The sequence below is a fragment of the Trichoplusia ni genome, unplaced genomic scaffold (genome assembly GCF_003590095.1).
Source record: "Trichoplusia ni isolate ovarian cell line Hi5 unplaced genomic scaffold, tn1 tig00004135, whole genome shotgun sequence".
In the NCBI taxonomy this organism is placed as follows: Eukaryota; Metazoa; Arthropoda; class Insecta; order Lepidoptera; family Noctuidae; genus Trichoplusia; species Trichoplusia ni.
This window is the reverse complement of record NW_020800520.1, coordinates 1-24,732: the sequence shown is the minus strand read 5'-3', so window position 1 is coordinate 24,732 and position 24,732 is coordinate 1. Positions and strand designations below refer to the sequence as shown.

The 24,732-nt window shown below is 34.1% G+C and overlaps 1 protein-coding gene across 3 annotated transcripts; it reads left to right on the top strand.

The window, feature by feature from the left end:
- The first annotated feature begins 656 nt into the window (after positions 1-656).
- Positions 657-14,133, top strand: LOC113508224 (segmentation protein cap'n'collar-like). 3 transcript variants are annotated; one of them, XM_026891181.1, is made up of 12 exons: positions 657-699; positions 5,421-5,501; positions 5,816-5,930; positions 6,838-6,937; positions 7,677-7,779; positions 8,476-8,570; positions 9,023-9,152; positions 9,560-9,658; positions 10,644-10,783; positions 11,731-11,904; positions 12,582-12,687; positions 13,046-14,133. In XM_026891181.1, the coding sequence occupies exons 1-12, from the start codon at positions 672-674 to the stop codon at positions 13,108-13,110; spliced, it is 1,236 nt and encodes a 411-aa protein (XP_026746982.1). In that variant the 5' UTR covers positions 657-671; the 3' UTR covers positions 13,111-14,133. The 3 variants fall into 3 exon arrangements, with proteins under 3 accessions (XP_026746982.1, XP_026746980.1, XP_026746979.1); XM_026891179.1 differs by lacking the exon at positions 657-699 and adding an exon at positions 4,416-4,518 and having other exon boundaries at positions 10,653-10,783; XM_026891178.1 differs by lacking the exon at positions 657-699 and adding an exon at positions 4,416-4,518.
- Positions 14,134-24,732: the final 10,599 nt, after the last annotated feature.

Sequence of the window (24,732 nt, the reverse complement as noted above, 5' to 3'; positions counted from 1 at the left end):
AATTTAGGTACGTTTGAGATTTATAAATTGACGGCGGGGTTTGCTGCGCCATTTCGCGCCAAGTTTCATGAGTTTTTTTTTACTTTTTACTAAAAAAATGTCATCTATTTTGGAAAAATGTCATTTTCACCTGTGGTATTGCAAAAATACGAGAAAATATCAAGCAAACCCTTATGATAATCAAAGCGTACGTATAATATACTTAAATTTGTAACCAAATATAAGATAAGGTTTGACTCGATAAAAAATGTGTCGTTTCATCGCTTTGGCTTTCAAAACTCCCAAGTCATGATGATTTTAAAAAATACTGTATTATTGATATTAGCTTTTAGATAGTACGAAATTTTCATTCATTTGACATTAAGTGCAAAACCAAAGCCGGCCGTTTTCGTAACTACTGTCAAGAAAAACCGTCAATTTCATCCGAAACCCGGAAATACTTTACGGAACTGTCAATTTGCTTTTGTATTGCCGTGACAGGTTTTTTTTTTAAGTTTTTTTCGACAATGGCGACATGTTTCCGTAGTTTTGTGAAGCCAATCGTGTTTAATTATAGAATTTTAAATATATATCCTTATGTTTAATTAGCAAACCGTGATTTGTAAAAAAACAGTGTTTTTTTTTGGATATTTTTTACTATTCTCAAGTGTCTGTGATATTAACTTTACAAAATGGATATATTTAAGGAGGTAAGAATAGGTACTGTATCCACAATTTATTTATTTTTTACTATAATATAGAAAATAATATGTTTCTCAATTAAAATTTGATATTTTTCATCTATATAAAGTGTCTGTAAGAGTGTCAAAATAATTTCCTGTCTGTAAATGTAATACATGTCATCCGTACAGTAATAATAAATGTTGCTTTGTCTGTCTGTTTGTCATGGCTTATCAGTCCAAAACAATTTTTATATAAAATGTGCATGAGGATTACTTAAATTCGAAGAAAAACCTCACGCAACTTTTTACCGCCATTACTCAAAACCACGCGGGCGAAACCGCGGTAAAAAGCTAGTGTAACATACAAAAACTGGTTTTCCCCAGCGTAATTTCATATATATTGGACTGGCGCGATAAAAAATATAATCGTTTCTTGACTAGATAACTTCATAACATTGTGTGACAAAGAGAATAGTTTTAATATATAAAACACCATTTTGCACCCAAAAAGGCTTGTAATCAAATCACATGTCTCCTCGCTAACGCTGACGAATCACTCAAATGTATTGAACTGACAAGTCAAAGTCACGTCACTTGTCGAAATGTAATGTCATTCACATACATTTGCAGTGTTCCATTCGTAATAGCGCAAATGAGATTTATTTACTTCTCAGGCTCAAAACAAGCTAAAATATGTTTCATAGCCTAAGCTCGATAATATTATATTAACCCTTTATTATATTAACCGCATGGCTGACATTTTGACAATAGTTAACGTCATTATATGACACTCAAATGTATGGAAATGACATTTCGTTTCGTTGTCACGTGATTTCTACCTTTCATATTCATTTTAAAGTCTAATTCTCGTCCGTCCTACTCTGTCCTGTCTAAAAACAAGTAAAAAATTAAAAATAATGGCACCATCCGTTCTCAAATGAAAAAATGACGGTGAAAAGAAAAAAACATTTTCAAACATAGTGACGGCCTCCGTGGTCGAGTGGCGCACGCACCGGTTTCAAGGTGTCGCTAGCTCTGAGGTCCCGGGTTCGATCCCGGGTTGGGTCAATGTAAAATTTCACATTTCTACATTGTCTCGGGTCTGGGTGTTTGTGGTACCTTCGTTGTATCTGAATTCCATAACACAAGTGCTTTAGCAACTTACTTTGGGTTCAGAACAATGTATGTGATGTTGTCCGCATTTACATATAAAGAAGCATTTTATTGCATCATAAATTGGTAACAAGCGTGAGTAAAACCCAAAATTCGCCGATTATTAATGAACTTTTCCACCAAGCCGTGCAGTCAAATCATTGGTTGCTATGCCCAATTTGCCGTGTCAATCAATGAGCTTGCAGATCGGGTCAACCAATGATTAGAAGCAAGGTTTTCGCCTCGAGCTGGAAATTATTTTGCTCAGCGTCTGTTTTAAACTTTGAAAAACATTTTGAAACTATACGACATGCGAAATTTTGAGATAGGTATATAACTACCGCGTCTTCATTTTCTATGTATCAAATTCGCTATATGACTGAACTGCCTAGTGGTATAGATCAGCAATCGAGATCGCCGACGTGTCACTTGTTCGATCCCCGCGAAGGACATTTGTGAGATCCATGATTGCTTGTTCTACTTGAAACTTTTCTTGTGAAAGAAAAAAAAATTTAAAATTGCTTGGAAAGTTAGAAAATTTAAGAATACTTAACCACCACATACTTTTGTTACAAAAGAACAGTTATTTGTTGGATCCATCTCCGTCTCCTATAATATAAAGGCACCGGGAACGGGATTTAAGGATTCACGCAGGTGAAACCGCGGGCCACAGCTAGTCAGAAATGAAATTATCATCATCCTAGCCTTTTCCCAACTATGTTGGGGTCGGCTTACAGTCTAACCGGATTTATCTAAATACCAGTGTTTTACAAGGAGCGACTGCCTATCTGACCTCCTCAACCCAGTTACCTGAGCAACACGATACCCCTTAGCTAAACTGTAACTGTAACTGCTGTCAAAGATGTAGGAATAACAGCCGGGACCCACAATTTAACGTGCCTTCCGAAACACGAAGGAACTCGTTATGACATAGATGGTCACCCGGACCAACCGCGTCAAGCATAGCTTAACCTGTGATCGAATCACTTATGCGGTTATATCATTAAATCTGAAAAGTAATCTTTCGCGCCCCGATTCGCATTTTACCGGTTTTTACTAAAAACAGCTCCGATTTATCATTTATTGACGTTTTCTGACCTTTGAGTCCGATATGTTTACGTAATCACGATAAATATTCGATGTATCAAAATAATTGATATTATATAGTCGTATTGTCACGTAAGAAATTTTATACAGGGCGTTTTGAAAACTTGTCCGAACAAGTATGGGGTTGTAGTGTATTAAAAAATAATAGATTTAAAAAATCTAAATACCTACGTATTTAAATTTCACTAAATTCAAGTTTTATCAAAATCATTCCAGCCGTTTTATAGTTGTAATCATGTGTCATCGGGTTTGAAGCTACCCTGAAAATTTTAGCCTGCTAGCTTATAGGGAAGTCCTTCAAAATAACAAGAAAGTGAGTGAATAAAAAACGAGGGAAAAATCTGTCCGATCAAGCATTTGTGTGATCCACGAATGCTTGTTCTGAGTCTGGGTGTCTTTGTGCATGTGACTTGAATCTTTGTGACACCGCGCGATACAAGAGTTAAATTACGTACTGCGGAAATAATTTCAAGAAATACATTTTTATATTATCAAATGCTCTTTCACAAGTTATTTTTTTTGCACGTCGGCAAGTCACTTTCCTGTCGTTTAAGGATAGGTCAGAGTTTCCCAAACGTACCCTACAAACGGTACATTTTAATCATGATAATGATTAGCTATAAACATAATGAAAATCCTCATGATTACCTCATAGTAACTAGCAAATATATTGCGTAACCGTGCTGTTATTTTTGCTGACCCATTGCATAATCATTGATAATAAGATTAGTTTTATTTTTTGATAGAATAATGACATAATACCTATATATTAGGGTTCAATGAAAAAAAAAACCGTATTTTTTGTGGAGTTGGCAACAAAATTTTGTGTTAAACCAAATCTCGGAAATGGGCAGATGATATGAAAGAGATAGCAGTAAAGGAAAGAGAGGAGAATAGAATAAAAGGGAGGCCTAAGGTTTAGAGCATTGATCATCACGCTAGCTAACTATGGGATGGTGATTTGAGATTACAATGTTTTCAATTACTTTATTAAAAATCTCATTATGTTAACCAATTTTCAACCGACTTGCAAAAAAAAAGGAGTTTCTCGATTCGTCGGTCTTTTTTGATACCTCGGAACTTCGGACTGAATGATCCGATTTTGTCAATTCTTTTTTCATTTAACGTAAAATAGCTTTCACTTAATCCCATACAAATTCAATCAACATTGCCTTAATAGTTTTAATTTTAAATCGTTAGAACATTTTTATACTTGAAAAAGTATAAAACACCATCTTATTAAAATTAATAGAACAGACATTTAAAAACAACCAATGCATATAACATTGAATTAAATGAATCTGCAAAAAAATAGAATTACGCAATGAAAATCGGGCGTCGAAAATTTCTTATCAACACGATACTGTCAAAAATGCTGCATCATGTAAATGACAAGTATTTACATTATAATTTTAATCTTATCTAAATCAGGCAGTGACAATGCTACATAGGGTCTAATGCTTGTCATAGTATTGAAATCTTTAGTTAAGTTTAGACCGTTTTAGAGTTCGCAAAATGGCACCCAATGTTGGATACACACAGTTTGCGGTCCCCGATTTACCCTGTCAACAATGTTCTTATTTAAGATATTTGAGAGGTATTTGGTATTTTATTATTAATTTACACTTATTTTTAATTATATTGGTGAAGTATTTAACCTCCTTTTAAGGAGTTTCTTTTTTTTTTAATTTTTCGCGCGGTTTTGTTGACATGTTGTCACGTTGTCGCGTTGTTTTGGACTTAACTGGAGTTTTTTATAAGCTGACGTGATCTAATCGAAATAATTTAAGATTTTTAAGTTACATATTTTAATTTATATCATAGTATTCTACTATAATTATAAACGCGATTTTTTGTATGTATGGATGTTTGTTCCTCTTTCACGCAAAAACTACTGAACGGATTTAGACGAAACTTGGTATATAGATAGTTTATAACCAGGATTAACACATAGGATAGTTTTTATCCATATTTTATGTTCCCGTGGAATCACTTTCGATTTGGAGTGGGCAGGGCCGCGGGCAATAGCTAGTTATTATAATATTTATATTGTACAAATATAATAACTTATATAAGTTATTTACATTCATTTTTTTATCTTGCAATATATGTCTGTATCAACCCTATTTTTATTCTGAATATTCACTCTTCTAAAACTTGACTAAATAGTAATGTTCTTTATATATAAATAAACAACTATCGGAAAGAAAAATTCAAAATCTTTTGAAAATCTTAGGTTTCTATAAAAAAATGTCAACAGATGGTCGAAATTTCAAACATTTTTCTGCGAATTAACTTTTGCTTTTTTAAATTAAGTAGCTTATTGCAATCTGCAAACGAATTAATAACGTCCGGTGTTTTTTCGAATTAAATATAAATTCTAATATGCCTTTTTTTAAATTTTGTTTAGCTATGTAAGGTCATAAATATTTCTCCCAAAAATAAAAGAAAAAACAAGGTTTTTTGTCATTTTTTGACATGTTGTTTCTTTTGTTCCAGGGATGTATACGATGCGCATGTTGGACGGCGCAGGCGCACACCACGCGCCTCATCACAATCATACTCATATGATGATGACAGGTAAGATTCTATCTTTCGTCTCTGTCTAGCAAACGTTCATCACTGTATGAGTGAGAGGGATAGAGCTATACAGCTAGTTTAGGCGTTTTAAAATATACGTTGCTGAAACGTAGATAGTACTTAAACATCATGATAAAGCAAGGATTAAATGATGAAGACGCAATATTTTAATCAATACTCGTTCTCTGTACGAGAGGCCTGCAGTGGGACAGTTACAGGCTGGTGTTATTAACAACTTCGGTAATGGCGCCCCAACGTGGGGCAAGCTCATAACACTTGCGTGACAGTTTTTTATAATCTTTATTAATTTACAGCTGAAAGGGACTCGGCATCTGATAGTGCTGTGTCCTCGATGGGCTCGGAGCGGGTTCCGTCGCTGTCCGATGGAGAATGGTGCGATGGTAGCGATTCAGCACAGGAGTTTCATAGGTAAGATTTCCCAAACATTTTATAAGCTACTAGCTTTTCGCCCGCGGTTTCGCCCGCGTCAAGGTCGTCTATATCGCGTTTCCAAGAGAACTCTTCAAAAGTCCGGGGTAAAAACTATCCTTAAGGTCAACTCTATCTCTGTACCAAATTTCATTAAAATCAGTTCAGTGGTTTAGACGCGAAAGCTTAACAGACAGACAGACGGACAGGGTTACTTTCGCATTTATAATATTAGTAGTGATGTTGGAATTGGATTGTTGTGTCATGAGATAAAGATCTTCAGCGAGTGACATTTCATTTTTATTTTTAGCAATCTTTCTATTAAAGAATTTTTGAAACAGATACAGCTCTGAAGCGAAAACCAATTTATTTCTCTTTCGTTTCAAAAATAAAAAATACTTCCGCACTAAGGAATTTAAATCCTGGAGATTTCACAAACATTCAAGTCACATCCAGTGTTTGAGGTCACAACACTAAACCACAACACTGTGCGCAACGTGTCGCAGGTTCGATCCCCGCGTAAGCATTTGTGTGATCCACGAATGCTTGTCCTGAGTCTAGGCTCAAGAATTAAATTCTTAATAGTTTTAATCCAATTTTAGCACACTATAGCTTCAAAAATTTTTGCTTTAATGCCTATTTTGAAAATTATCTTAATTCCTTCATTCCCATGTTTATATACACTCATCTTCTTGTTTGTCGTTTCGGTTGGATTTTTGCAACTCAATTTTGAGGCACTTCCCGATAAGCTAGCTGGCTGAAATCTTCAGGGTCGCTTCAAACCCGATGACAATGCAATTTGCAGTAATAAAAATGTCTGGACCGATTTTGATAAAATTTTAACGGGGTGACAGTTAAGTAAATAGGTATTTAGATTTTTTAATCATTTATTTTTCTTTCCTCTTAGCTCAAAATTCCGTCCTTATGATAACAACTACGGTCGCGACCGCGCGGCGCCCCACCAGCCCCAGAAGAAACACCACATGTTCGGGAAAAGATGCTTCCAGGTAAACTACAAATATATAAGTATGTTTATCAGTTGTCTTGTACTCATAATACAAGCTTTGCTTAGTTTGTTACTAGATGGCGCTGTGAAATTGTGGAATAATAATTTAAAATCAGGAGGTTGTCAATACGTCTGAAGTTTGTTTTTTTGTTAGTTACCTGAGAATTTAGAAGAATTTAGAAGAATTATGATGATGATGATGATGATGATGATGAAGTAGCTTTCAATTGTTATCATAAAAGTTTCATCAAGTTTATTTGAGTTGTTTTTTATTTGAAATCGGTTGTATAGTTTAGATTAAAATTATTAAAATATTATTTTAATAACTTTAGTGAGACGATTCTTATTTAGATTTTTTTTTTATTTATTTATTCAAAACAAAGGCATACAATTATAGAAAGTCAAAAAAATCGCCAAACTGTATAACAGTTTGTTTGCCGATAATAACGCTCATTTTTACATAGTATTTTGTAACTCCACTATTTCTAAAAGTAAAATTACTAATACTGACAGTTCCACAAAATCTTGCTTAATCTTATGATATTTTACTTATTTATTTATTTCTATAATAACTAATCGAATCATACAGCCCAGTGAGAATAAGCACACATACACATAACACACGGTACATTTTCGTAGAGGATGCAACGGTTTACTCAAGCGTACCTATTTATCGAGATCGCCCGAATAGAATGCGATACAGAAGTTCCTGTCAGTTAATCTTAAACTTTTTTTCTCAGGAACAACCCGCCCCTCCACTGGACCCTGTCGGAAGACCAGGTGTAGTCAAATATGAGTGCCCGGAACAGACCTACCATCATGAGAACATGCATATGCAGAACGGTAAGCATGGGTTTCATGCTCTTAAATAGTATTTAAGAAGTATTTTTCAAATCCGTGTTTCGGAAGGCAAGTTAAATTGTGGGTCCCGGCTGTTGTTCATACATCTTTGACAGTCGTTACAGGTGATCAAAAGCTTGAAAGACTGACAACCAATCTAACTAAATTCATCCCTGTAAGATTGAACTGAAAACAAAAGGAGGTTCTTAACGGCCATGGCCTTGTTAGGGCTAAGAGGCCTTATTGAGGACTTGATTTAAAAATCTATCAAACCCCTAACAAGCAAGCTACAACCTGATATGGCCAATCCAAAGAAGAAAACTTTCAACTTATTATATGCAAAGATATATATTTTTTATCCCACTGCTGGGCAAAGACCTACCCTAGTTCTTTCAGACCTCTCTATCTTGTCCGTTTTCTGACCTCTATTACTTCCATCACTAGCCCATACTCGTCCACTGCTGGACATAGGCCTCCCTAACACCACGCCATCGAGATCTATCTCCATGCTGCTCGCATCCAGCTCCTGCCATCTTGCCCAGCACCTGATATTATGAAATGAAATCATTTATTCTGCAAATAGGATATTTTATCACTTTCCCGTATCTTTTTTGAGAACTGGAGTCGACATTTCCTATCTGACTACTCTGAGAAAGAATGTCGAAACAAATTCACTTATGTTGTAACCTGTCCGTCCAGTTGAGTTCGGCGGCCGGCCTCAGCTGCCCCCGCCTCACCTGCACGCCCCCGCGCTGGACCTCAACGGTGCCCACTCCAGCCATGCTTTGCTACAGGTAATAAATAATTCTAAATGAAATATACATTAGTATAGAGTACTAGACTTATTTAAATCAAAGTGCTATTAGCGACATCACGACGAGCGTCGCAAATAGCCTGATAATAAAATGATTTATTATTATTAAATACTTCTAACATAAATATATTGAAGAATATCAGAATATCTATTTATAAAATTATTGCTTATTAAAATATACTATTTATTGCGTACCTTTAAACAGTTGTTTATCAACACAAAGCGATATTTATGGAGCTATGCTAAATATTTTTAACAATTATCAGAGTATCTATTTCGGCAAGTAATTTATTTCTAAATAGACTAGAATAAGGACTTGGTAATACTAACGAAGCGATATTTTTATTAAAATTTTCAGTTCAAACACGTCTTTACACACCTAAATATATAAAACATATTTAATTAGGTCCCTAATATATATGTATTTACCAGAGTACGATCCCGAGCCCGGCCCCGCCTCGCTTCGCCTACGCGACCCCGGAGCGAGTGAGACACAACCACACTTACAGCGCCCCCCTCGCCGCCGCCGACCAGAGACCAGCTGCCGTCAGAGACAAGAGAGGTGAGAGACAGACAAAACATATTTTCCCCACGTTTTTATACACTCACTTTCTTGTTTGTGTCCCTGTGGAAATTTTCAAGGTAGCTTCGAACCCGATGACAATTTACAACTATAAAAACGGCTGAAACGTTTTTGATAATTTGAATAGATATTTAAAAACATACATGTGTTTTCAGTTCGTCGTCTGACAGCAAAGCCCAAAGCACCTTTAAAATAGAGTCTAAACTCCCCTAACTTAACTACATTTACAGTTATACACCCAACATCAAACCAAAATCACCTCTATCACCAACAAAATAAAGTCCAAAGTCCCCTTACTTACCGTTATACGCCTAACAGCAAGCCAAAAACACCTCTATAACCTACAAAATAGAGTTCAATCTCTCCTAACACACGTATATTTACAGTTCGGCGGCTGACAGACGGTTCGATGTCCGACGGAGGCTCCTCAGCCACCAGCAGCGGACAGCATCTGACGAGGGACGAGAAGAGGGCCAAAGCATTAGGTAAACATAATTACTAATATAGAAACTGTATAGTATATACGACGTTTTTCTAAAGGAAAAGGCATGTTTTCCATGTTTAAATCTATAAATAGTGAAAATTTCTTCGAAATCGGTTGAGTGGTTTAGCAGGAAAAATGTAACCGACAGTTTATTTTTTTAGAACTAGCTGTTTAAATGGGATAGATGAAACTTGACTTTTTCTAGTATTTTCAAATAATCAATTTTTATCGAGTTTTTTTATGGAAAAATCTTTTTGCTATCTGTATTCTGCTGACTGGCTTGTTGGTCTAGTGGTTAGTGACCCTGACCGCTATACCGCAGGTCGTGGGTTAGATCCCCACTCAACAAAAATGTTTGTGCAATGGCACGATCATTTGTTCTGTATCTGGGTGTAATTTGTCTATATTATGTATGTATTTAGAAATATATAAGTATGTTTATCAGTTGTCTAGTATTCGTAATACAAGCTTAACATAATACAAAATGGCGTTGCCGAGTGGCTGAGGTCACCACGCCAAACCCACTTTGCGTGACTTCTCGCCGGTTCGATTCCCGCGTAGGACAAGCATTTGTGTGATCCACGAATGCTTCTGAGAACGGATAGTGTGGAAGTTTTTACTAAATTATTATGATACAAGCTTTGCTTAGTTTGAGACTAGATGGCGGTGTGTGAAAGTTGTGAAAGGAGAAATCGCTTTAACGAACAAAATTTGAACTTTAGCTATAAAATATCATTTTTTTGACCATAAGGCCTGATTCGCACGGGAGTTTTTTTAACGCGCGTTAAAAAAGCGTTCATATAGAACAAACGCATTTTCAAGTACATGTTCATACGACTATTCCCTTTAGCACTCAACGCCCAGCGCTCAAAATGCAACACTACTCGATAAAAAAGCGTCGCGTTTTACAAGCACGGACATATGAACAAGTCCAAGGCCTTAATCAATATATTTATCTACCTTCTTACCATACTAACGTGCCCAAGTTGCTGCAGGCATCCCGTTGGAGGTGCACGACATCATAAACTTGCCCATGGACGAGTTCAACGAGAGACTCTCGAAGCACGACCTGAGCGAGGCGCAACTGTCACTCATAAGAGACATCCGACGACGTGGGAAGAACAAGGTGGGTTTTTAAACTCTAGGCTAGGATTTCATTGATAATAGGGATGATGGCAATTTTTTTTTCACTGTCCGTCTTGTAGTTTTTTGTATAATAATGGATGCGTATTTTTTAATTTGTCCCTCAAACATAAATTGACCAAATTACAGCGAATGAAACTTACGCGTGACGTCACGATTGAGTATAAATTTTACTCTATCGTTACGTCATAAGCCCCCTCTCCTAAACTTTAAAGCAGTTAATCTTTGTCAATTCTAGTTTTTCTGAAAAAGGAAAAAATACGTGTCTCATACTTTTCAATTATCTAACTGAGGGACTAATGAGATTTTTTCTTTTTATACCCAGTCATCATCCCTATTGTACTAATTTTTTAGGTTTTATAGTTTTTTATAGCTTTTTTGAATAATGTAATAATACCAGCCTTTATTATGTCCCACTGCTGGGTAAAACCGTCTTTCTGTACAAGGAAGGTTTGAGTATTAATCACGACGCTAGCTCACTCAGAAAGAAAAGAATATTCAATTTTCAAGGTAGATTTTTAGCAAGACCAATGTCTTTTTTCAATAATATTTTCATTAAATTACAAATGTTAGTTCAGAACATATTAATAACAGACAGAATAATACTTTCGGTTTAGTAGTAACCCTGACTGCTGTACCGGAGGACATGGGTTCGATTCCCACCTAGATCAATTATTTGCGTGATGAACACAATCATTTATCGTGGGTTAATTTATCTATATATATATATTTTTTAGATATATAATTAGGTTTAATATTTGTCTAGTACTCGTATCACAAGCTTTGCTTAGTTAGAGACTAGATGGCGTTGTGTGAAAGTTGTCAATGTCTAGTTCCTCTGTCATATCCCACTGCTTTGCCAAATGACCTTTCTCTTTCAAACATCTTTAACATAGAATATAAGTAATTTAACCTAACCTTTACCCACAGGTCGCGGCACAGAACTGCCGCAAACGCAAACTGGATCAGATCACATCACTAGCCGACGAGGTCCGCACAGTCAGGGACAGGAAACAGCGAACCCAGAGAGACCACAGCTCACTCATCGCAGAACGACAGCGTGTGAAGGAACGATTCGCGGCCTTATACAGACATGTGTTCCAGGTAAGGTTATATTAAGTACTAGTTGTTGCCCGCGACTTCGTCCGCGTGGTTAGAAAATATAAGTTATGATTTATACCTGCCCTGTTTTTTTCACATTTTCCATTGTATCTTCGCTCCTATTAGTCGCCGCGTGATGGTATATAGCCTAAAACCTTCCTCGATGAATGGTCTATTCAATACAAAAAGAATTTGAACTAGTAGTTCCTGAGATTAACGCGTTCAAACAAACAAACAAACTCTTCAGCTCTATATATTTGTATAGATTAGTATAAATAGGACAGATTGATATATTTTTGGTTGGTCGATTTTAAATGCTGCCATGTCTCGCTGGATGCTCGTGGCTAAGCTATAACCGCAGAAGTGAATCAATCACAGGTAAAGCTACGCTTGACGCGGTTGGTCCGTATATGGGTGACTATCTTTGTCGTAAAGAGTTCCTCCGTTTTCTTAAGGCAGTCGATACAGGTAGTCAGAAGCTTGAAAGGTCTGACAACCAGTCTAACCAAGGGATATCGTGTTGTACAGGTAACTGGGTTGAGGAGGTCAGATAGGCAGTCGCTCCTTGAAAACACTGGTACTCAGCTGAATCCGGTTAGACTGGAAGCCGACAACAACATAGTTGGCAAAAGGCTTAATAATGATGATTTTGGATTTTACAATATTTCTTTCTGTTATAGAACCTCCGCGACCCTGAAGGTCGGCCGCTCTCCTCGCAGCAGTACTCCCTGCAGCAGGCAGCTGACGGAAACGTTGTCCTGGTGCCCAAGATGCCGCAACACCAAGGTCAGTTCATATGGACTAATTTTTTACGACTTTCAGTATTGAATCCTTGTGTCTTGGGTTTCACAAACATTCAAGTCACATGCACAAAGACACCCACACTCAGAACTGTTAGAAACCCACTTTCTTGTTTGTTTGTCGTTCCGGTTGGATTTTTGCAACTCAATTTTGAGGCACTTCCCGATAAGCTAGCAGGCTGAAATTTTCAGGGTAGCTTCCAACCCGATGACCATGCAATTTGTTACTATAAAAACGGCTAGAACGATTTTGATAAATAAAATTGAGTGATAATAATAAACGTGGGTGTTTAGATTTTTTTATCTTTTTTTTATAATAATATTTATTTCCTTTTTATTACCAGATCACCCAATGAATCGCACATCCGATGATGACATGGACAGGAAAGCGAAGAACTACGAACAGTGACATCTACCCTCATATACACACTGGTAACAGGTGTTGCCACACGAGAAAATACAAAATTAAATCATGCAATTGATTCTTATGTACGGTTTTTTAATACATCGGGATTTTTTTCGTCAAATATCCATAGAAAATATTTTTTCTTTTATTTTGATGAAGTTAAATTTGGAGAAACCTCTTTCAGTGACAGATGTCAGTTTTGACAGCTGTCAAATCAATTTATTTGTCGATTTTTTTTTGTAGTTTACAGTTAGTTGTTTGAAAATAACATTTTCTATACGATTTCAGTTTTTAATTAAATTCTTTGAAAATTATAGTTTTTAGGGATGTTTGACGAAAGCTTGTTGATTCCCGATATTAATTTAAATGTAAACATGTCACCAATAAGGTACCACAAATTGAGAACAAAAATGACGTTTCGTAGCGTCAGAATACCAAGTAATCCTAATATGTATCTATATTTGTACGGTCAACAAAAAAAATGTATGTTTACATACAAAAACTTAAAATCATATTCATTTTGAATTTTTGTATGTAAATTAGAGCCGTCAAATATTTTTTATTTGTGTCAAATTGCCTGAACATTATCAAGAAAACCAACTTTTAATGAAAAATCTTTGATATACGCAATCAGTGGTCACTCTATATATAAAAATAAATTTGTCTGTCTATCAGAAATATCCTTTTCCATACAAATTACAACTGTCACTCAGTTAAGTGACGTTACTTTAAACAATAACAGTTAAAATCTCTAAAATGTATGAAAATGACAGATCTAAGCGAAAGATTTATAATAGAGAAATGTCATTAACATACATTTTAGGCTATTTGTATGAGATTTGTAGAAATATGCCTTTTTTTGTGAAACCACTGATTCTTAACTTATGTTTTTCTTATGATTTTGAAAGAAAAAAAAAACACTTGGAATAAAAATTGTTTGTGATAAAGAAATATGATTCCATTTTGATATAGAGAATTGTTAGTTTAAATTGAGCATCTGCGTTTAGACTAGAAAGAAATGTGAAAGTCAGAAACTAGTCGGGCGATCCCGATAAATACGCGTGAGTAAACCGTTGCATCATTTAATAAAGAATATTTTATATTTTCGAAAAAAATAAAACTCTGAATTTTAACAATCTTTTTTTCGGGTACAAATTTCATATTTTTTTCTAGTCTAAGCCCTTTTTATTATTTACAAAAATCTTCAAATCTTTTACTTTTTGCTGGAAAAATAAGATTTTTGTAAATAATAATAATCTTACTACGTTTTTTGTTTGATTCAACAAAATTATTCCAGAGACAATTAAAAAAAAATCTATTTACCGCAAGCGACTGATAATACTTACCATAGATTAAAGAGAAACGTGTCTATGACGCGATTATGTTGCAATAAGTAATATAAGTTTTTTTTGTAAAATATTTTTTTTTGTTTACCATAACATAGACAGTTGTTATTTTTTTATTTAATTAATATTAATTATAAGTTTAAGGTAGGCACAGCTTGAACGATTGACCAGTTTTAGGTAATTATTATATTATAGGTTAGGTTTTTTACTGCACTAATTTACGCTGAATAATTAATGTGGTAGATGGGAAAATATGTCCCACTGCAGGCCTCTCATACAGAGACCGAGCATTGATCACCACGCTTGTGAGCTGCCCCACGGTGGGGTGCCATTAACGAAATTACAAAATTTGTTCACATATTATTCTCATTTAATAATACCAGCTGTAAGTCCCACTGTTGGGCACAGGCCTCTTCCCGTATAGGGAAGGTTTGAGCATTGATCACCACGCTACCTCACAGCGGGTTGCCGATTTCAGATTCCAATATTTGGAATCAAGTGTAATAATACTTGCATTATTTTAATACTTCTGTCTACCCCTTTAAATTTAAGCGTCTTTATACATACACTGAACAATCATTAAGCTGTATTTAATTCTATGTAAAATATATTATATATTTATAAGTAATATAATTATGATATTTCTCAAAAAAAAAGAAGAATACTTTCAAAAACTTGAAAATAAAAATAATTGAGAAAAAAATCGTGTTTTTTTTTCGATAAATATCGTAATTATAACCTCGTCTAGGAACGTACATATTTAAAAAAACAAGTACAAAATAAAAAAAGAAAAACATTTGTAAAAACACTTTTCAATTTAAGGTTACAAATGAAATGAATAAAAATGTACAAAAGTGCAGGTCACCCATCATTTTCTAAACCTCAGCGAACGTTGCTTACCATTACATATGTAATCTTAATAACAAAATATATGTAGTTACCTTCATAATTTTGTTTTATTTGTGTATTTAACATAAATAAAAAAAAGAAAATATTTAAAATAAACTCCAGACACCTATGGTACATCATAAAATTATCAATACTATATGTATTATAATTATATATGTAAAAAAAGAGTTAATTTTTAATATTTTTCTCATACATATATGTATTTTTTTTGTATATGTTATATTACACAAATATAACGGAATATAAAATTTGGTTTCTGAAAGTCTGATCGCTGTAATAAACCAATCAATTTCATGATGGGTTGAATTTAAGACACAAACATACACACACATTTGATATGGAAAATAAACTAATTATCGCGTCGATCAACTCTTCAGAAACTAGAATAAAATACACACATACTGATCTATAGTTTTAAGTATCATTGTAAAACAATTTTTTTAAAGACAACATTTTTTTATCAAAAACTACCAATTTCTACCATTGAATATGGAAAACGGTTTGAATATCTACTAAGATAATAAAACTTACTATTATTTGTTAACTAGTTACAGTTTGTAACTATCCCACTGTTGGGCAAAAGTTGAACAGAATTTTAAATGGTTAAAAATTTAAATGTTGTCTTTAAAAAGATACAAAAACACACTATGGTGCATATTTTTTTTATAAAGAAAACGTCGTGCGTAGAAATCAGCTTTTTTTTAAACTAAATGATTTAAAAAAACATATTTATTCATATAGGAAAATGAACCTACTAGGTCTTGTATTTATTTCAAATATTTAATTATAAAAATATTCAATAAAAAACGTTTTTTACGAAATATAAATGAATTTTTAATCATTGAAAACAACGCCATCTATTGGACATACACGAAACTATAAATTAAACAGAAATAAATTAGTGAAGACAACCATTTTTGTCTTCTATCTCTTTCTACCTTATTTCAAAAGAAAGAGATGACTATATTCCTGAATATTTTTATAAATAAATATTCTTTAATTTAATTACGCCTTTACAGATTTAACTTAAGTATTAGAAGTATTTGTAACAAAGAAAACGGCCATTTTGTCCGTATTTTAATACACAGTGGCTTATAATAAGCTTTCGTTTAACATAAAATAATTTATGTTTTGACGGGCCTGTTGGTCTAGTGGTTAGTGACCCTGGCTGCTATACCGGAGGTCGTGGGTTCGATTCCCGCCCAGGACAAATGCTGTGTGATGAGCATGATCATTTGTTCTGGTGTCTGGGTGTAATTTATCTATTATGTATGTATTTAGAAATATATAAGTAAGTTTATCAGTTGTCTGGTTACCATAACACAAGCTCTGCTAGCTTGGGATCAGATATCCGTGTGTGAGTGTCCCAGGATATATTATATTATTTATTCCTACTTTACACTAGCGCCGATTCGCGTGTCCAATACTTTTGGAAATCTGTTCGTCGTATAATATGTGATGCAATGTCATCATTAATTAAACATAGAATTGACGTAGCGACTACGTAGCGGCTACGAAGATATTGTAGCAGCTACGAAAAATAGAATTTTGAAAGTCACTTGCCTTAGTTTTAACTGCACGGATAGCCGAGTGGTACAAGTCACCTCGCCAAACCAACTATGAGCAATGTGTCATGGTTTCGATCTCCGCGTAGGACAAGCGTTTGTGTGATCCACGAATGCTTGTCCTGAGTCTGGGTGTCTTTGTGCATGTGACTTGAATGTTTGTGAAACCCAAGACACCAGGATTCAATTTCTTAAAGAGAGAGTAGTTTTTTTCTTAAAGAAATTAAGTGTTGTGTTATAAGCCACTGTGTACTACTAAAAATATTTTGAGCAAATTATGTCGGAACGGGTAGAGCATTTTTATCTTAATTTTTACTTGCCGCGCTGTAAAAATGGCTGTGGGGTATATTAATAGATGAAAAGACACAATTTTGACCATTCAAACTATTTTTTTATGTATACTGACCAAATATCGAGCAAAACACAATTTTGTAGGCAATTTTTTTTCCTTTTCGGTGCTTCTGCAAGATAGAGGTATGATTATTTAGAAAATAATTGACGGATTGATAAGAAAACCCTCGTTTTTAAATGTCTCTCTGTTCAAATTTTATCAAAATCGGTCATGAATGGTTAAAAATAGTGTTTTTGTAATCTTATTTTAATATTATAAGATTATGTATCAAAGCTTTTTGCCTCAAAAAGTTTAAAATATTGAATTTGAAGGGAAAATGAAAAACTACAACTAAACTTGTCAAATTGGTGATTTTTATTTAGTTACTAGCTGACCCAGCAGACGTCGTTTTGCATGATAAATTATATCTAGTTGGATGTATTCTTAATGCTACATTATAAAAAAAGTAAAGACAAAAATATTCGTCCAAAAAATAAAAAAATAAATTTTATTGTGTGCAACCCTTATCACTTAGGGGTATGAAAAATAGATGTTGTTCTATTCTCGGTCCTACCCAATATGTATACAAAATTTCATAAGAATCGGTCGAACCGTTTCGGAGGAGTACGATAACTAACATCGTGACACGGGAATTTTATATATTAGAAGATAAAAATTGCCGTTGTTTTGCATAAAAATCAATTTTAATATAGATAAGAAAGCATAATTATTTGATTTTACTTCAAATTTAATATTTTAAAACATATTTAAAATCAAATTTGTCACAATTTCATTGATCTTTGCTCCTACAAAAGCGCTTTTTGCACTTCATGCATTCAGCGTGTCTTCATTTTCTTTAAGAAATGTAAATATTTCCTTTTTGCCGGTAAATCTGTTGTATAATAACTAGGTTTAAGATATTTTATATTTTAATTTAATTCTAAGATATGTAAGGTAACACTAGTAATTAAGGAATAATATAAACAAGAGGAATTTCAAGTTTCGTTTTTTATTTAAAATCCCTATTATAATATTTTATGCCTACGGTACAGTATTCGTAGTAAAACTGGATGGATAATAGTAGCGTCTACTTCTACAATATTAAAACGACGATCAAACCATCAAACCGTTTGATCAAACGCGCTTATGATTGAGTCAAACAAAAAGCGGTTTGAAAGAAGTTTAGTAGTAGACATGGTTTGATCTAAGTCAACTTGTATTTATGTCAAACGAAGATTGTTTGATTCAAACGGTTTGACTGTTTTAGAGGTTCTTAATAATTAAAGCGATGTGCAAATCACGAACAAATTGTAACTCAGGTTATCCTTATCTTATAATTATCCTCTTAAAAGAGACTGATAAAAAAATAGAGTGACAGTTTTTGACAGTAAAATTGATAAAACTATTGAAAGAAAAACAATACAATTATATTATCAATACTGAAAACAGGATTTTCAATTTCAGCTTTTAAAAAAAAAACGACATTAGCCTATAATAACATGTATAATCTCAACTAATTCCTTCATTTTCATAAAAAATAATATATATAAAAAAAATGACAAAAAGCTGTCATTTTTTGTATTTAACCGCCATTGCTCATTTCATACTCTTTGCCCGCCATTTGCACAATACGAGAATTTCTTAGTTTATATTATATTAATATAAGGCTTAAGAAATAAATAATAACAGGTTTCCGAAGCGCTGATTAACACATAATCTATATATATATATATATATATATATATATATATATATACTAATATATAAAGCTGAAGAGTTTGTTTGTTTGAACGCGCTAATCTCAGGAACTAATGGTCCAAATTGAAAAATTATTTTTGTGTTGAATAGACCATTCATCGAGGAAGGCTTTAGGCTATAAACCATCGCGCTGCGACTAAAACGAGCTAAGATACAATGGAAAATGTGAAAAAAACTGGGCCGGTATACCTAAATCATAACTTATATCTTCTACCCACGGGGACGAAGTTGAACAGCTAGTACACAATATTACTTAATTTGTCAAGTCAAGTCAAAGATTGACTGCACGGATAGCCGTGTGGTTGAGGTCACCACGCCGAACCCACTCCAGATATCCGTGTGTGAGTGTCCCAGGATATATTATATTATTTATTCCTACTTTACACTAGCGCCAATTCGCCTGTCCAATACTTTTGGAAATCTGTTGGTCGTATATAATATTTCATGCAATGTCATCATTAATTAAACGTAGAATTGACGTAGCGGCTACGAAGATATCGTAGCAGCTACGAAAAATAGAATTTTGAAAGTCACTTGCCTTAGTTTTAACTGCACGGATAGCCGAGTGGTACAAGTCACCTCGCCAAACCAACTATGAGCAATGTGTCATGGTTTCGATCTCCGTGTAGGACAAGCGTTTGTGTGATCCACGAATGCTTGTCCTGAGTCTGGGTGTCTTTGTGCATGTGACTTGAATGTTTGTGAAACCCAAGACACAAGGATTCAATTTCATAAAGCGAGAGTAGTTTTTTTTAATTAAATGAAATGAAGTGTTATTTCACACTGTTTGTTTGTTATAAGCCACTGTGTATTATTAAACATATTTTAAGCAAATTATGTCGGAACGGGTAGAGCATTTTTATCTTAATTTTTACTTGCCGCGCTGTAAAAATGGCTGTGGGGTATATTCATAGATGAAAAGACACAATTTTGACCATTCAAATTATTTTTTTTATGTATACTGACCAAATATCGGGCAAAACACCATTTTGTAGGCATTTTTTTTCCTTTTCGGTGCTTCTGCAAGATAGAGGTATGATTATTTAGAAAATGATTGACAGATTGATTAAAAACCCACGTTTTTAAATGTCTCTCTGTTCAAATTTTATCAAAATCGGTCATGAATGGTTAGAAATAGTGTTTTTGTAATCTTATTTTAATATTATAAGATTATGCATCAAAGCTTTTTGCCTCAAAAAGTTTAAAATATTGAATTTGAAGGGAAAATGAAAAACTACAACTAAACTTGTCAAATTGGTGATTTTTATTTAGTTACTAGCTGACCCAGCAAACGTCGTTTTGCCCGATAAATTATATCTAGTTGGATGTATTTTTAATGCTACATTATAAAAAAGTAAAAACAAAAATATTAATATAAAAATAAATTTTAGTGTGGGCAACCCAACAACTTAGGGGTATGAAAAATAGATGTTGTTCTATTCTCAGACCTGCCCAATAGATATACAAAATTTCATAAGAATCGGTCGAACCGTTTCGGAGGAGTACGGTAACTAACATCGTGACACGGGAATTTTATATATTAGAAGATAAAAATTGCCGTTGTTTTGCATAAAAATCAATTTTAATATAGATAAGAACAACAAACCATAATTATTTGATTTTACTTCAAATTTAATGTTTTAAAACATATTTTAAATCAAATTTGTCACAATTTCATTGATCTTTGCTCCTATAAAAGCGCTTTTTGCACTTCATGCATTCAGCGTGTCTTCATTTTCTTTAAGAAATGTAAATATTTCCTTTTTGCCGGTAAATCTGTTGTATAATAACTAGGTTTAAGATATTTTATATTTTAATTTAATTCTAAGATATGTAAGGTAACACTAGTAATTAAGGAATAATATAAACAAGAGGAATTTCAAGTTTCGTTTTTTATTTAAAAGCCCTATTATTATATTTTATGCCTACGGTACAGTATTCGTAGTAAAACAGGATTCGTAGCAAAACAGGATTTAGTAAAACTGGATTCGTAGCAAAACAGGATTCGTAGCATGACACATGTAGCAGACCAAAAAACTTTCATCCGCCCACACTTACACCACTACTTTGGATTCTAAAGCAGATTTTAGCATCTTCTGTAGCGAAAATTTTCGAACGACGCTTTAGATGAAGCTACACAAAATTCGTAGCTAGCAACTTACATAGCCGGCTACGTACGTAGACTTTGACAAGCACACTCTTGGGAGCACTCGCTCCTCGTGTACAGTGTTTGGTTAGTCGATAAAATAAATTTAAATCTTATTTTCTGGCCTGTTGGTCTAGTGCAGACTGCTATACCAGAGATTTGGCTTCGATTCCCACCCAGGACAGTTTCTGTGATGATCGTTTTGAGTCTGGTAGCAAATTATGTATGTATTTAGAAGTGTATAAGTATGTTTATCAGTTCTCTAGTACTCATAATACAAGCTCTGCTTAGTTTGAGACTAGATGGCGTTGTGTGAAAGTTTTGTTTTCTCCGACACCAAATACTTACCATCCAACATTAGGTGCCCACCCGGGATTGGGAGTAGGACAATTACAGGTTGATCCCTACTAATATTATAAATGCGAAAGTAACTCTGTCTATCTGTCTGTCTGGCTGTTACGCTTTCACTTAACCACTGAACTGATTTTAATGAAATTTGGTACAGAGATAGAGTTGACCTTGAAAAAGAACATAGGTTTTTATCCCGGACTTTTGAAGAGTTCTCTTGGAAACGCGTTATAACCGAACTCGACGCGGGCGAATCCGCGGGCGAAAAGCTATATCAAATAAATAAAAAGACAAATTTAAATAATATTAATTTAATACGTAATATAAAATGTTACATAGTCATAGGTTCTCATAATAATAGTAGCGTCTACTTCTACAATATTAAAAAGACGATCAAACCATCAAACCGTTTGATCAAACGCGCTTATGATTGAGTCATACAAAAAGCGGTTTGAAAGAAGTTTAGTGGTAGACATGGTTTGATCTAAGTCAACTTGTATTTATGTCAAACGAAGATTGTTTGATTCAAACGGTTTGACTGTTTTAGAGGTTCTTAATAATTAAAGCGATGTGCAAATCACGAACAAATTGTAACTCAGGTAATCCTTGACAAGTATTTAATAAACATTATCCTCTTAATAGAGACTGATAAAAAAAAGTGACAGTTTTTGACAGTTAAATTGATAAAACTATTGAAAGAAAAACAATACAATTATATTATCAATACTGAAAACAGGATTTTCAATTTCAGCTTTTAAAAAAAGCGACATTAGCCTATAATAACAGTTCTTATAATCTTAACTAATTCCTTCATTTTCATAAAAATTATATATATAAAAAAATGACAAAAAGCTGTCATTTTTTGTATTTAACCGCCATTGCTCATTTCATACTCTTTGCCCGCCATTTGCACAACACGAGAATTTCTTAGTTTATATTATATTAAACTATACACGGTGACTTTTTAGTCGTCTTACAAAAGTAGCCCAGTTCATGTATCCGACGTAAAATACCCCTAGGCGCGATTATTATTTTTTATCATCAACTAAGATAATAAGTACGAAGAAAAATTAAACAAGAGAAATTTTAAAATACTCTTAAAAATGATAAAAACGCCCCCGCCCGCGCCCCTCACCATTGTTACAAGGCTCGGACCGCGCTCGCAACAGAGCTGTGTTTCTAAAAAACTACGAATTGCATCATAATATTGAATAAAAATTGCATTTTTAATTTATTCAAATCTCATAAATACCTATTTTTTTATCATGAACGTGTTCTAGTCATTGGATACATGAACTGGGCTGCTTTTGTAAGACGACTAAAAAATCACGGTGTATATTAATATAAGGCTTAAGAAATAAATAATAACAGGTTTCCAAAGCACTGATTAACAGATAATACACAATATTACTTAATTTGTCAAGTCAAGTCAAAGATTGACTGCACTGATAGCCGTGTGGTTGAGGTCGCCAAGCCAAACCCACTGAGCGCGACGTGTTGATTCGATCCCCGCGTAGGACAAGCATTTGTGTGATCCACGAATGCTTGTCCTGAGTCTGGGTGTCTTTGTGCATGTGATTTGTATGTTTGTGAAACCCAAGATTAAACTCCTTACTGAGGGAGTCGTTTTTTAATTAAATAAAAAAATCCAGTCCTTTATATTAAATCTTTGGCTAAAACAATTAAAACCGCGATTAGTAAGCTGACACCCGTTATATATTTTGACACTAGTGTTATACAGTGGCACTATTGGTACTTTTCTTGTAATCTAACTTCCAAATAGGTTGCCTCGAACGTTTAAATAAGTTCTCGAAAGTTACTGGCGTATATACCAAGAAGTCGCGAGTTCGAATCCTGTCAGTGGTAATAATTATTTCATAGTATTATTTGTAAATATATGGAAATCAGGCTTTAAGAAACCAATGTTTTAATGGAAATTGGAATTACATCTTTAAAAAATACTTAAAATAATTAGATCTATTATCTAAAGCGTCTATTTCTAGTCATACAAAAGTCATGTCTGTTTCCGATAATCTCTTAAATGTCTGGACTAATTTCTAAGGAATTTTTAAAGATATAAAGGGTAATTTTTTAGGCGACGATAGACAATATGGAGATGGTAAATGCATTAGACATTTTTAACTTAAACTATAATTAATCTAGTTATATAATTGATCAGATATAATAAAACTAGTTATGTTTTAACATAATGTTGCATATACATAAGACTTTAGCCGGGAATACTGTATTATTTAGAAAACTGTTACTATTCGCATTCGTTCTGTAAATTTTTTAAAACTAGTCGCTTAGTTATTTTGCAATTTGCAACTATTCATTCGATTCAGATGACATTTTAAATCTAATTCCGTAGTATTCTGCAACTAGCCTCTATAATCGGGCTTTATATTGCAACGGATCAATATAAAATAAATCCTATAAATGTAAATACGCTGATTAAGCCATACAATATCAACTCCGCAGCATTATACCGCAACTACTCCTCCAAACTGTACATATTTCGCAACTAGCCCCGCAAACTCGACAATATTCCGCAACTAGTCACTCCAATTACACAATATTCCGCAACTACACCCCCAAACTCGACAATATTCCGCAACTACTCACCAAAACTTTACATAAATCCGCAACTATCCATCGCCATCTAATTCATAGCGTGTTGCGGGGCTGAAGGCGGCGGGAACACCTCACATGTTCGACTCCCGCCCTCTCCTCGTCCGCGGCTAGGTGACGGGCCAGCACTCCGAAGATCTGAGAGTTCAATACTTGGAAACGACGAATCCTATCGACCATGCGTTTGAGAGGCTGTTGAAAAGGAAACATAGGAAATTAGTTAGTTTTATTTCAATGTTACAGTGGCCTTGAGACCTGTGGAGGGATTTATATGCATGAAGTGCAGGTTCAAAACCAAAGCAGGCAATGTATTAATGTTGGTTTTTATTATGTTAAATGCCAACATAAATGCATTATCTTAAGCTTTTTTTGTACTTAGTCATCACAATTATTTTGTGAATTAAAATCATCATCATCCACAGCCTGAGTACTCCCACTGCTGGGCATAGGCCTCCCTTTCTCGTGCATATTTCTACGGTCCTGTGCCAGCCTCATCCAGACTCGACCCGAGACCTTTACTATGTACTATGTGACATGATTTTTTCAGTGTAAGTTTTGTAGTTTTATACACGGTGATTTTTTAGTCGTCTC